This window comes from Lacerta agilis, chromosome 17, assembly GCF_009819535.1.
Source record: "Lacerta agilis isolate rLacAgi1 chromosome 17, rLacAgi1.pri, whole genome shotgun sequence".
In the NCBI taxonomy this organism is placed as follows: domain Eukaryota; kingdom Metazoa; phylum Chordata; class Lepidosauria; order Squamata; family Lacertidae; genus Lacerta; species Lacerta agilis.
The window spans coordinates 32,726,589-32,741,520 of record NC_046328.1 but is presented as its reverse complement, the minus strand read 5'-3'; the positions used below and the strand labels follow the sequence as shown (position 1 = coordinate 32,741,520).

General features: G+C 47.6%; 1 protein-coding gene across 2 annotated transcripts; it reads left to right on the top strand.

Annotated features, from left to right (window-relative positions):
• The first annotated feature begins 1,302 nt into the window (after positions 1–1,302).
• S100A13 (S100 calcium binding protein A13) lies at positions 1,303–14,632 on the top strand. Of its 2 annotated transcripts, none has more exons than XM_033136339.1 (3): positions 1,303–1,357; positions 10,827–11,078; positions 14,317–14,632. In XM_033136339.1, exons 2-3 carry the CDS (start codon positions 10,926–10,928, stop codon positions 14,452–14,454), a joined length of 291 nt encoding a protein of 96 aa, XP_032992230.1. In that variant the 5' UTR covers positions 1,303–1,357; positions 10,827–10,925; the 3' UTR covers positions 14,455–14,632. The 2 variants fall into 2 exon arrangements, with proteins under 2 accessions (XP_032992230.1, XP_032992229.1); XM_033136338.1 differs by lacking the exon at positions 1,303–1,357 and adding an exon at positions 5,077–5,279.
• The last annotated feature ends 300 nt before the right edge of the window (positions 14,633–14,932 follow it).

Sequence of the window (14,932 nt, the reverse complement as noted above, 5' to 3'; positions counted from 1 at the left end):
ACGCTGTCACAAGCAGTTGGCCATTATTCATGGGGGGGAGCTGGCAGCGTGACACACGGCCTCGCTTGGCCTCCGAGCCCCACGGCACGTGCCTCTGTTTCTCCAGCCAAAGGTGGTTCCTTCCGGGGTTGGAAAGCTGTGACGTCCCCGCCTTGTCCCAGTTCTACGGAAATCTATTATCTACCCTCGGCGATGGCATGGCGCTCGACTGGCCCGGATTAGCATATGGGTGAGCGAGACAGAGTTATGCGGGTGTGGGCACACGAAACAGGCCTGGCCGGTGTTCCTTGCTGCCGGCGTTCCCAGAATCCTGGGTCATCTGAACGTGTTCGGGCTCAGCGACGGGAGGCTGGCGACGGTTTGCAAAAACGAAAAAAAAGAAGAAGCCCCTGTTATTGCAAGCCTCCACAGAAGGAAGGAATGTGTGTCAATCAATCAATCAATCGGCGTTTGCTGTTGCCGACAGGCCAGGGTTGATCATGATGGGGGGCGAGGAACGACAAGGGAAAATGTGGGAAGCTCTCTTCTGACAATGGGGCTTGTAAAGAAAGACCCTCCAAGTGCCCCTATTTTCCAGGGACAGACTGGATTTACAGACGCCATCTTGGTTTCTGATTTGATCCTGGAATGTCCCGCTTTTCCTTAGGACGTCCCTATTCTCACTGGAGAAATGTTGGAGGGTTTGGAGTTAATGGGACCCCCCAAGCCAAGCAGATAAGGCAGCCCTGTATAGGGAAGGTTTTTTTATGTTTAATGTTTTATTATGTTTTTATATATGTTGGAAGGTGCCCAGCTGCCCTGGGCTGGGGCAACCCAGTCAGATGGGCGGGGTATAACAAACAACAACAACAACAACAACATAGGAAGTCCCCATTTTCATCGGAGAAATGTTGAGGGGTATGTAAGACGACCCCTGTCTGATCAGGCCAATGGTCCATCTAGTCCACTTTGTCACCACTTTAATCATTTCCCCTTGGGGTGCTGGACTAGGGCTTAGGAGAGAGCTGGGTTCAAATCCCGACTTGGCCTTGAAGCTCACTGAGTGAGGCCTTGCCACAGTCTGTGCATCTCAGCCTAACCTACCTCGCAGAGTGGTTGTGAGGATGAAATGGGAAGAGCAGTATGTCACCTTCAGCTCATTGGAGGAAAAGGTGGACCATAAATGCAATTTTGAATGAATGAATGAATGAATGAATGAATAAAACAACCTGAGATGCATTGCCAGGTCTCGCAAAACCTACGCAATGTTAAATTATTATTTTTTATTTTTTTAAGTGTGACATGTCAGAGTCAACACACTGCACCTCTCTCGGCAGGGCACAGGAGCTGCTGCTCTGTACGCCGAAGGATCTTTCCGGTAATTCTTGTTCGGCCGCCTCTTCTGCATTCCAGTGTTATCTCTCTGCGGGCCAAAGCAGCAAAACATAGCCTTATTACTATTATTGTCAAATAACTTAGCTGTTTTAATATGCCACAATACTGAGTCAGGCAATTGGTCCATAAAGCCCAGGAATGTCTAAGCAACGCCTGAGGGGGAACTTGGATTCAGGTTTCAGCCAAATCTATCAAATCCTCACTTTCGGAAACGAAAACACAGCTATCCGTTGAAATTCACACTTCTCTGAGTTTTGCCATGCAGTTCATCAATCAATCCATATTGACAAAAATGCATCTATTGGGAAAATTGTGTATATTCGTTAATGGATTGATTGATTTCCATTCCACCTTCCCCCCCCCTCAAGGAGCTCAAAGTGACATACATGGTTCTCTCCATGTCATCTTTCAGCCTCACAACGACCCTGAAAGGTAGGTTAGGCTGAGAGGCAGTGGCTGGGCCTGAGATCATACCCAGTGAGCTTCATGGCGGGATTCAAACTCCAATCTCCCTCTTGGGTCCTAGTTGACCACTCTAACCACTGCACCACTGCTGCCTCTTTCCTCCCTCCCTTCTGATATCTGCCTCTTGTGCTGGTCTAGAAGGTAGGACACATTGGTCTACATTTAGAATGAGTGTGTAGCCAGCACAGCCAGTGGTCAGGTATAGGGATGGAGGAGGAATTGTTTCAGTCTGAACTTAAAGTCAAACCTACTGATTCACCTGAAACAATGCATGAATCAAACTGCAGCCGGCCTTTGAAATTTGTGCTTTCCCGAATTTTGCAATGCAAAATTTTGAGTCATGCATACACAAAATTCACCCATGAGACCAAAGTGTGCATCTGTTAGTAGGAATAGCATACCAAATATGCATTGTATTACTGAAATTTGCTTTGCAAAAATGCAAACATTTTGCATGCAAAATTGTGTATGCCAGGAGTCATTCACAAAAAAACGAATTCTTCGATTCAAGCCGATGAATTCTCATAAAGGCTTTGGGGGGGGTATGGATCTGCAAAGGGACGCGGGTGGCGCTGTGGTTTAAACTACTGAGCCTAGGGCTTGCTGATCAGAAGGTCGGCGGTTCGAATCCCTGTGATGGGGTGAGCTCCCGTTGCTCAGTCCCAGCTCCTGCCAACCTAGCAGTTCGAAAGCACATCAAAGTGCAAGTAGATAAATAGGTACCGCTCCGGCGGGAAGGTAAACGGCATTTCCGTGCACCAGAAGCAGCTTAGTCATGCTGGCCACATGACCTGGAAGCTGTACGCCGGCCCCCTCAGCCAGTAAAGCGAGATGAGCGCCGCAACCCCAGAGTCATTCGCGACTCGACCTAATGGTCAGGGGTACCTTTACCTTTTATGGATCTGCAAACTGATGTGCAGATGTGGAGAACCGAACTGAATATTGGGGGAAAGGAGGAACGGATTTGCCCATTCTGAACCCATTCCCGTTCCCGTTCCCAAAGCAGTCTATAACAAATTGAGCTGCTCAGGATAAACCAGTAAGAGATTGGACTGAATCTGCACCGCTTCTGCTAAAGCAGTGTCAAAAACAGGAAGGGCTGGACGAGGCTGGTGATTTGGGGGAGGAGCACAGGAGTGTGTGTGTGTGTGTGTGGTGAGGGGGTCAGTGACCGCATTTTTCCAATAGCAGGTAAGTGACTGCTGTAAACTGAACTAAATGTGAGTGGATTTGGGAAAGAGATTATGAGCTTGCAGAGTTGGAGCGGGGGAAAGCAGCAGCTTAGCATCGTCATTTGAGAACGTTGAAAAATAACTCTACATTTGATACTTCGCTCTGAGGTCATTAACGCTGATTACGATGCTGCTAACGACAACAAAACAGTATATTGCACAAAAACAGAAACATAACCCCACCCCCTACACCATATCTGATTGGCTAAGGAAAACCTGGCAAACTATCTTAACGATAAACCTTACACATAAGAAAAAACGCAATATGTAATACTCATGCACATGAAAGCTCATACCAAAAACAAACTTAGTTGGTCTCTAAGGTGCTACTGGAAGGAATTTTTTATTTTATTTTGTTCTTCCTGTCTGAGTATGTCTGAGCCTGACTTAAATTCAAAATCTTGCAAGATCGTCCTGACTCAATCTGACTTAAATCCAAGCCTCACCAGATCAAACTGTTTGATCCTGAATCTTGCTAGAGCATCCTGTCTCAGACCCTCCAAGTGTCCCTATTTTCCAGGGACGTCCCTGATTTAGAGAAGCCGTCCCGGTTTCTGATTTGATCCCAGAACGTCCTGCTTCTCCTTAGGATGTCCCTAGTTTCATAGGAGAAATGTTGGAGGGTATGGTAGGATTACCCAATTTGCACTGGAGGGTATGGAGTTATCCAACCCTGAGCCGTCTGAAGGCAATCCTATACAGGGAAGTTTTTTTAAAAAATGTTTAATGTTTTATTATGTTTTCATATACAGTGGTGCCCCGCTAGACGAAAATAATTCGTCCTGCGAAAATTTTCGTCTAGCGGGTTTTTCGTCTAGCGAAGCAGCAATGGAAGCCGCACTTTCGCTAGACGAAAAAAAAGACGAAAAATTTTCATCTTGCGAGGCAGCCCCATAGACTTTTTTGTCTAGCGGGGCAGCCTTCCGCTAGACGAATGCCTTCATCTAGCGAGTTTTTCGTCTTGCGAGGCATTCGTCTAGTGGGGCACCACTGTATGTTGGAAGCTGCCCAGAGAGGCTGGGACAAACCAGTGTGGGGTATAAATAGTAAAATTCATTGTGGAATGGGACGTCCCTATTTTCGTCGGAGAAATGTTGGAGGGCACTGTGGGTTAAACCACAGAGCCTAGGGCTTGCTGATCAGAAGGTCGGCGGTTCGAATCCCCACGACGGGGTGAGCTCCCGTTGCTCGGTCCCTGCTCCTGCCAACCTAGCAGTTCGAAAGCACAAAATGCAAGTAGGTACATAGGTACCGCTCCGGCGGGAAGGTAAACAGCGTTTCCGTGTGCCAGAAGCGGCTTAGCCATGCTGGCCACATGACTCGGAAGCTCCCTCGGCCAGTAAAGCGAGATGAGCGCCGCAACCCCAGAGTCGTCCGCGACTGGACCTAACGGCCAGGGGTCCCTTTACCTTTTATGCTTGTCTAAACCTGACTTAAATCCAAGCCTTGCTAGATCTTCCTGTCTAAGCCTGACTTAAATTCAAAATCTTGCTAGGTCACCCTGTCCGAACCTGCCATCAGTTCAAGCCTTGCTAGGGCGTCCTGTTTACTTTTCCTGGCCAAAATCAAAATACCCCTCCCCCTCCAAAAAAAAGTCCAAGCGTGAGCGACGGCCAGTCGTGTTTTTCTGCAAACGGTGGCTGAGCGAGTGAGTCAGCCCATGAAATACATTTTCCTGGAGGGTTTCCACCGCTTTCCCTGCTAACTTATCCCAGGGCCCTGGCTGAGAGTAAGTAGCACAAACTCTCCCCTTGTGTATTTTCTGCAGCCTGTACACACACACACACACACACACACACACACACACACGAGGTGTTGTTGTTGGGGGCTTCTCTCCCTCCCCCTCCCCAAAACTTCCTTGGTTGCATGCCGAATCTTGCAAAAGGAAAGTTTGTGGACGGCTGGGCAGGGCCGAGGCTGGCTGCTGTGCTTTGTGGGTTGTTGACAAGCCAGGAAGGCAGTGCCCTGTGTCAGTAGCAGTGCGGGCTGCAGCCTGTGGGGGGTGGGGGGGGGAGTCCGGGCGTGGGCGGTGTCTGTGGAAAGAGAAACCGTACACCAGCAAAGTCTTTTAGCTTAATGGAGCATTGATCCTTTGAACACCCCCCCTTCCTTGTTTCCCCCCCCCCCGATTCTGGCTGCCCACAGCTGTATAAAAAGCACCGTCCCGTTCCCCCACTGACATTATCCTTGCAAGCGACCGTCTTCAGGGTAAGTGGCAATCCTTGGGAAGGGGCACGGTGCCAGTTGGTGCCAGAGGCTGGTCTCCCTTTTTTGGTCACAGGGTGTGTGTGTGAAAGAGAGAGAGAGAGAGAGAGAGAGAGAGAGAGAGCGATGGGGGCACTGCAGTTATGGGAGTGCAAAGGCTGCTGACTGACGAAAAGAATTTTGGGAGGCAATGAATCACTTGGAAACACCCATCCAAGCCACCATTGTGTTCATGGATTACATGCATGCATTGAGGTGTGTTAGAAAAATCTGCAGCAGAGGAGGCTTGTCTGTTTGAGGTGCAGTGGTACCTCGGGTTACAGACTCCGCTAACCCAGAAACAGTAACTTGCATTAAGAACTTTGCTTCAGGATGAGAACAGAAATCGGGTGGCGGCAGCGGGAGGCCCCATTAGCTAAAGCGGTGCCTCAGGTTAAGAACGGTTTCAGGTTAAGAACGGACCTCCAGAATGAATTAAGTTCTTAACCCGAGGTACCACTGTGCTGGTGAGATTCTGAGATATGCTCAGAGGTTTAAGATGTTCTGGGCTCCTCCCCTCAAAAAAAAAAAAAAAGATAACGTAGAATGGGAAAAGTTTCAGAAAAGGACAACCCAAATGATCAAGGGGGTTGGAGGGAGCCCCCCCCATGAGGAAAGATTGCAGTGTTTGGGACTTCTTAGCTTAGAGAAATGGGGAGTAGGAGGTGGCGTGGGCAGAGAAAAAACACGTGGGCAGAGAAAAAGCGTTTTTCCCTCATAACACCGGAGTTTGAAGTGGAGTTGAATGTGGGAAGGGCCGGGACGGATAAAAGGAAGAGTTAAAACTGTGGAACTCCTTCCCGCAGGAGGCAGTGACTGATGGTCACCGACTTGGGTGGCTTCAAGAAAAAGGATTAGACAAATTTTCATGGAGGAGGAGGAGGAGGAGGAGGAGGAGGAGGAGGAGGAGGAGGAGGAGAGGGCTATCAATGGCTACCTGCCTCCACAGGAGGCAATGCTTCTGAATGCCAGTTACTGGAACCTGCAACAGGGGCGAGGACCACTGTGAGAACAGGATTCTAGATTCCATGAGCCAGTGGTCTGATCCCGCAGGACTCCTCCTCTGCTCTTACGTTTAAGAAACAAGTGGGCAATGCGATCCTAAGCACTTTTACTTGAGAGCCAGTGAACTTTGAGAGACCCATACCCTAAGTAAATATGTTAAAGACAGTACTGTCTGTCTGTCTCTGTCGATTCAGCTATCTCCCTACATGTTATCTATCCTCTAGTAATAACATTGTATTATATGATGGACACTTCCAGACAGCTGCTGTTTTCCAATGAGATCCAATCATGTATAGGCAAATCTGGGTTGGGCAATTAAAATCGATTGGGGGGGTCTTGCATAAGCCCACTTTCCCCCACCCCCCTGGACTTTTTGCAGGAAGGAAAGTGATGGGGAAATACACCAGAGAGAGTGTTGGGTCGCAGTCGATTGACACGGCGTCGTCTAATGAATCAGAACGAAGTGCTCAATAGATAGCAGAGGCCGTCTAACCTCCCTGCAAACTTTGTGCAAACAAATCAGGATGAGTGCCGGATAAACCAGTCACGTGGAAGTGACATAACACACCAGAATCCAAAATAGCCCACAAGATGTGCTTCGTAGCCACTAGCATAGATAGAATCACAGACGTATGTCTGTAAGGGCATACCCACATTTCCTGTTGTCCCGCTGCTTCCTGCCCAGGGAAAACTGCTCTTTAATGCTCAATCAGAACAAATGGCTGTTATAAGAATAGGGGTTGGCTTTTGAAGTCCAACTCCTTATCAAGGGACTCAAGATCCCTTGAGGTCTGCTGTTGGTCAGAGATACAACAGAGGTTTCCCCTGGTTTGCCATTTGTTCTGATCTGTCTTTAAAGAGTGGGTTTTTCCTTGGAAAGCAGCAGGGCAAGGGGAAAACAGCTTGGACCTGTGCTTCATTGAGCATGACAGAAGCAGAAGTATGGATGAGCCCTATATATAATAAATACACCAGAGGATGTATTTCCTGCGTCAACTAAGGAAATTTAAATTGTCCCAGGAAGTGTTGTTCCAATTCTACAGAGGCATCATTGAAACTGTTCTCTGTAATTCTATAAGAGCTTGGTACGGTACAGCCTCCAAGAGAGACAAGAAAAGGCTACAACGAGCTGTAAGAATTGCAGAAAGGGTAATTGGTGTTAGCTTGCCTTCAATAGAGACAATTTATGCTACCCGAGTTAGGAAGAGAGCAGAGAGAATTGTAGCAGATCCTTTACATCCCGGTCATCATCTGCTTGATTTACTTCCATCTGGACGTCGCTACAGGAGTTCATATACAAAATCGGCCAGGCACAAGAATAGTTTTTTCCCTTGTGCCATTAAATTGTTAAATTCATAGTTGTATAGCTGAAGGGGGGGTAAATTATGGGTGGGGTTTCCTTGCTTCTTGTATTGTGAGAGGAACAGTGTCTGTATGTTTACATTGCAATGTAGCCGAAACAAATTCCAAGTATGTTGGAAAATGTACTTGGCCAATAATAAATTATTCCTATTCCTATTCCTATTCCTATTCCTATTCCTATATCATCTATATCTATCTATATCTATCTATCTATCATCTATCGTTGTGGCACACAGGTCTAAAATATTGTCAGCAAAACAGAGCCTCCAAATTCAGGGTCAGTGTATCCTGAAAACCAAGTGCTAAAGACAATTGCAAAAAAATTAAAATAAAATAAATGACAACGTGGAACATTGCCTCCATGCCTTGCTTGTGGGTTTCTGGGAGATTCCTGGGACTCTTGCTGAGGAGGGCTTTTCTTACATTTTAAAGTAATTCTCAGTCCAGCCAGCTACGGTAACCAACGTAAGGACCAGCCAGATTGGACGTTGGTCACCTATTTTGCAGCTAATTGCCTTTAAAGATAATTAGCTGGTGTGGTATGGGGAGCCAGATTGTAGGGCTGTGGGACAGAGGGGAAATTGTCTCCCCTGACCCCAAAGTCACATTTAGATGTGCTTTATTTCCCCCGGGAGTGATGCAATCCTATCCACGCTTTCGCCCTGAATTCAGTAGGACTGCTTTGCAAGAGGGCATTCATAGGATCCGGCCCACACATCCATGCAACTGAATTCACCTCCTCACATCTACCCAAAAGTAAGCTTCATTGACTTGGAGGTGGCTTATTCCCACGTCAGCGTGCAGCACAATGCAATCGATTAATCTATGGATGGAAAGATACATTTCTGATGTGTTCATTGTTCTTTCTTACTGTTAATTCTTTTTAGTGGTGTTATTAGTTCCTAATTTCCACAGAGGGAGGTGAGCTCCTTGCCCTCTTAACAACCAGTTCCCTTCTCCTTGGACCTTGGCTTTCTGATATTTCTAATATTTTTGGGATACAATGTCCTGCAGAAATGTACTGGGCTCAACCCACAGTCAGAGCTGATGGGGAGAAATGTGGTTCAGCTCACATTGAAAGACGAACCTCCCTAGTTTCCGCATCCCGAAACGATACGTGGACGGAAACGCTGCCGTCTTAGGAAATCTGCACTTCTCTGAATTTTGCAATCCAGTTTCTTTAGCGGAGTAACACATATAACGATGTACAGACTGGCGTTAAAGTGTGCGTAGAAACGGATCTCTTGGTGAAACTAACGCGCTGCAAATGCATTCTATTTTGGAACGCTGCTTTGCAAACAGGTGCATGAGAAGATTGCAAACATCAGGAGAAGTTTGCGCGAATATGCTGGTGGGTTTTCACAAGAAGAAAAGAAAGGCGGAGGGCCTGTGAGAGTGGGTTGATGCAGATATGCTGAAGGAGGATGGGGAAATGCCAGAATGGCCAGTTCTAGCGCTTTATTAAAGGAAAGTATAAGCTTACAACATACCTGCAGAGCCTCACTGCTATTACCGGTATGTTAAGCATTACTTATACACAAAGCAAAGTATGTAAACAGGCACCGATAATCCAGTTAACTCACCCCTGGCTTAGAGTCCCCCTTCCATCTCTCAGATAAGGTAGTACTTTATCTCTCATCCATCTCTCAGATAAGGTAGAAGCTTATCTCTCATCCGCCTCTCAGATAAGGCAGTAGCTGGCAGGCAATCAGTGTGAGAGGTCTCCCTTCTCCCAACCACCGTATTTTTCACTCCATAGGGCGCACCTCATTTTTAGAGGAGGAAACAAGAAAAAACATTTTTTTTTGCCCTGTGTTTTTGAGGATCAGCTAAAAGTTTTGCAGCTTTTTTTGCAAAGGGAAAAGCTCTGTTTTTTTGAGGATCAGCTAAAAGTTTTGCAGCTTTTTTTGCAAGGGGGGAAAAGCAAAGCTCCTTTTGCAAAGGGGGAAAAGCAAAGAGGAAAAGCCCCATTTTTATGGGGTTCAACTCACATTTCTGCAGCTTCTAAAGAAAAGGGAGCCTTTTCTACAGTTTCCAGACAGATAATCTAATCAGCCAGTCACATGTCGCTGGGGAAACAAACAACCTCCCTCTGCAGCACATTCAACAATGGAGGGCGGGGCTGAAAGGGAGCCAGGACTCTTATCTTTCTCCCGATCTCTTGCTGATCAGCTGCTGAGCGGGGTCCTTTCAACACCCCCTTTTCTCTTTGTAAAATAAAAAGCATGATCCTCTTTTGGCCCCTGGGCAATTCAGCTCCAGGGACCACCAATCGCTCCATAAGACGCACAGATATTTCCCCTTAATTTTTAGGAGGAAAAAAGTGTGTCTTATGGAGCGAAAAATACGGTAGCTAAGCATCCCAGGCAAGCCAACCAACATATGCCCAAGCACATGAATAAGCTGGTGGGATCTCGTTCTTGTAGCACATGACAATTGCTCCTGGGGCTATCTTGGCTACCAAGCTGGGGTTTGCAGGCCTTCTGGAATGTTTTCGCCTTTGCCTCTAGGCAGTATCGCAAACTGGTAGCTCAGTTGGCGAGAGCGTGGTGCGGATGACGCCAGGGTTGCAGGTTCGATATCCCTGTATGGGACAGCGGGATGTTTCCTGCATGGCAGGGGGGTTGAATGAGATGATTCTCAGGATCCTTCCCAACTCTACCGCTCTGTGATTCTATGAAAGGATGAAAGACCGGCCCATTCATGGCGCATTCGTTTGGAAAAGCAACAAGTGACGTTGGTCTCTCTCGTTGGTTTGTTGTCGATTGACGGCAATGTTTTATTGTTTCTGTGACATTTTAATGTATTTTAATATTTGTTGGAAGCCGCCCAGAGTGGCTTGGGGGACCTAGCCAGATGGGCGGGGTACTAATAATAATAATAATAATAATAATAATAATAATGTTTTAACTAGCCAAAGCTATGATTCTATTTATTTAAAATATTGCTATGGAAAGACCCTGACAATTAAAAATAAAAATAAAAAGACATAGCAATTAAAAAAAACAGCAGAAGAACAGAAATAATGACATTATCCAAATCATAATTCTCCTTATGTGCTTTGTTGACATCTTCTTTCCTTCGGCTCTTCCCCTGTTGATTTCCTCCTGGCTGCCTCAACGTCTCCTTCTCCCCTGTTCACAGAGCCCGTCTTACACAGCCCGCCGCTACAAACACACTCCCCACCCGTCGAGCCGCAGCCTCAGCCAGGAAGGAAGGAACTCACCGCTCCTCAGTCCTGAGATGGCCAGCAGCGAATGGACAGAGCTGGAGGCAGCCATTGAGAAGATCGTCAACATCTTCTTTGTGCATGCGGGCCGCGAGGGCAAGAAAGGAACTCTGACGGCTGCAGAGTTCAAGGAACTTGTTCACGAGCAGCTGCCAAACCTCATGAAGGTAGGGGGGGGGACAAATTATAGGGCACGAGGCCAGGAGGACGGGGGAGACTTTTGTTTTAAAAGCAGGGCTAGGCCAAAAGCATTTTGCTGAAGGGCAAGCTGGAGACCCACTGCCTCTCATTGCACGTCCAGAAGCTCTGCAGGGAACAGTTTTCTGCCTGAGGGCCACATTCCCTTCTGAGCAGCCTTCCAGGGGCCATGTTGCAGCGGGTGGGCAGGGACCAGAGGCAACAGAGAGTGGAGTAACGAGTGCGGATTTTACCTTCGTGGAGTAAACTGGTTCCCTCACACTCACTCGCACATCCCTTCACGAATCCTCCATCGAAGCAAGCAAGCGAGAGGCATTATTAGAGCTGGGCTGGTGTCCGGTGCTGGTCAGCAATAAGTCACACGGCGTCAGTGAAGTTAGGGAAACAAGACCTGCTCAGGAGGCCAGGCCTAGCGAGCACAGCAACTCGTCCTGGTAGATCTTGCCCTGTATGAGGCAGCTGAGGGGACTGAAGTCTGCTTCTTCCCCGGTTCCTTCCCTAGCAATCTGAGACTCAGTCAGTGTGCCTGTCATTGCTACTCCCTCTTCATACCTCTCCTGGTCCTGGGAGACCAGAAGGGAGGGAAGCTGGCCACAGCAGGAGGAGAGACACCCTGGCTTCTTCAGCAGCCTGTCTCATCTCTGCCTCCTCTCCAGCCTCTGCTTCTGCCTCTGATTCTGAACTGCTCTCTGCCGCAGCCTCTTCCTGCTCACGAAACCCGGCCGCACCTTCTGCTCCCGACACATCCTCCTCCCAGTCTTCTCCCTCTGACCACCCATTGCCTTCCCACCACCCACCCCCAGGCTCTGAACCATCTTCCCTTGGGGGTTCCCCAGCTGGTACCTCCCACCGCTCCACAGCATCCAGCCAGTCTCTAGCAGCTGGGAGAGAACCCTGCCTGAAACCCCAGAGAGCAGTTGCCAGTCGGTGTTGGAAATACTATGCCAGACGAACCAATGGTCTGATTCTGGCAGGAGTGGAGAAATTCACTCCTGGCGCTACATTCCAGTAGGTAAAGTGAAGGATTGCAAAAGTTTTGGGGAGCTCGCCGTCTGGCGGCTGTAGCAGTCGCAATGTCTAAGGAAAGGAGAGGTACTGTATTTGATTCACTTTGAGAAGAATCTAAGTCATGCTTTCAGAATCAATACCTGAAAGGCAGCCTGCCTTAGAAATTCACCCTTCTCTGAATTTTGCAATGCAGTTCTCCCGCACAACCCCATGTACCAATATGCACCTACTAGAGCTGGCGTATGACTGCGTCTCTTAGTGAAAATGAGATAGAAAAATGCATTGAATTCAGGAAAATTGCTTTGCAAAGATGTGTGTGTGTGTGAGCCAAAATTGCATAGAAAAATGTGTGCTCTGCAAAGATGTGAATATTAGGCAACATTGCGTACACGCACGTGTCCATTGGGAGAAATGTGCATTAAAATGCTGATGAATTTTCGTGAAGCTTTGATTCGTGTCCCTTTTAAAAGTCAGCCTACTTGAGAGTTGCCATTGTGCTCAGAGTAGTCCCACTGGAAATAATGGACCTACGTTAGTCCAGTTCATTAAGGTCAACGGGGGTCTTTTCTGAGTGGGATGAAGATTGGGAGCAACCCTACTGAGCCTAAGTTAGTCACATCCATTAATTTCAGTGGGTCTACTCTGAGTAATGACTAATACTTGGCTCCACCTGTACTAGCTGTTCAAAGAACTGTGATACCGCTTTAACAGTCATGGCTGCCTCCATAGGATCCTGGGAACAGTTGTTTGTTAAGGGTGATGTTAGGAGACCCCACCCTGAGCTATGATTCCCAGCACCCTTAAACTATGGTTCCCTTAAAACTGTGGTTCCCAAGGAAACCGTCATGACTTTTAAAAGTGGTATAAATGTGATTCAGTTGATGGTTTGGACACGACCCCTGCTCCCTTTGATTTTCTACATTAAGCCATGGGGTTATGGTCCCGGCTGTGTACACTCTACAATTAAGGCACCCCCACAAAATAAAAAAGGATCCTAGGAGCTGTAGTTTGTTAAAGGTATAGAGAGATTTTAGGAGACCTTAACATAGCTACAATTCCCAGTGCCTCTAACAAACTGTTTTATACTTCCCAGGATTATTTAAGGAGGGGGAAATGTATTTTAATGTTTGGTGGAAGCCACCCAGAGTGGCTGGGGTACAAATAATAAATTATTATTATTATTATTATGACTGCTAAAGTGGTATAAAAATGCTATAGATGTATGGGGTTGTAATTCCTACTCAGAGTAAACCCATTGAAATTAATCAACATGGCTAACCTAGTCTACTCTGCCAAGAAAGAGCAACACCATGCATGTAGAAAACTAGTTCTTCAGTGAAGAAAATTCAGCTAGATCAACTTCTACCTGACATGCTAGATTTCTGTGTGCAAGGAATTCCTTCTCTCTCTCTCTCTCTCTCTCTCTCTCTCTCTCTCTCTCTCTGTGTGTGTGTGTGTGTGTATGTGTAGCTTTCAGACCACCCCCTCACTTGCTGCTTGCGGGAAGTTGGACCAGACTCAGTGTCACCCACGGGGTGACGCAAACATGAGACACCTGCTGCCGTGATGACCAGATCTTGCAGGAGCAAATTCCTGAAGTTAATTATGCATAGTTATGAAGATGTATTTCCTTTTGTTGGTTGTGAACCGAGGGCTGCCAATCAATTTTCTTGGATGACTCTGAGCTCTAGGAGTATGATGAGAGAGAGAGAGAGAGAGAGAGAATTCTCCTCAGACTGTCTTCTCCATACCTTACATAATTTTTTACAAGCGGGTTCCTGTGACAAAAAAAGGGACACGAGTGGCGCTGTGGGTTAAACCACAGAGCCTAGGGCTTGTTGATCAGAAGGTCGGCGGTTCGAATCCCCTCGACGGGGTGAGCTCCCATTGCTCAGTCCCTGCTCCTGCCCACCTAGCAGTTTGAAAGCACATCAAAGTGCAAGTAGATAAATAGGTACTGCTCCGGCAGGAAGGTAAACGGCATTTCCATGCGCTGCTCTGGTTCGCCAGAAGTGGCTTAGTCATGCTGGCCACATGACCCACAAGCTGTATGCCAGCTCCCTCGGCCAGTAAAGTGAGATGAGCGCCGCAACCCCAGAGTCGTCCGCGACTGGACCTAATGGGCAGGGGTCTCTTTACCTTTACCTGTGACAAAATGTCCCGGCTGCCCCTGACTTTTCCTTTCCTCCTTTTCCGCAGGACGTGGGTGACCTCGACGAGAAGATGAGGAGCTTGGATGTCAACAACGACAAGGAGCTGAAATTCGGAGAGTACTGGAGGCTGATTGGGGAGCTGGCCAAGGATATGAAGAGGGATAAAGTGGGGAGAAAGAAGTGAAAGCCATGGCAGGGGTGGATGGCCGTGGCTCGTGCGAGAGAGAGAGAGAGAGAGAGTTGGGTGAGTGGGACCAAGACACCTTGATTCTGAGTGCTTGCAGCAGAAGGAAGATAACAGGAAATATCAACCTGTCAGCCAGCAGGCTGCAACAATTCAAATAAAAGCCTTTGCTCTGAGATACTGTTGCTTGTTGCTTGGTTGGTGGCAAGGGAGAAGTGAAGGGGACTCAGAGCTGAGCTATAGCCACAGCCAGGAGCCAGGAGTCACAGCTAAGAATCAGTGAATAGTGCTATTGTCCTACAGGGAAGGGTCCCAGCTCAGTTGGTAGGGTATCTGCCTTACATGCAGGAGGTCCCAGGTTCAGTCCCCGGCATCTCCAGTTAGGGCCCAGAAATATTCCCTGCCTGAAGCCTTGGAGGGTCACTGCCAGTCCATGCAGACAATACTGAGCTAGGTGGACCACTCGTCTGACTCTGTA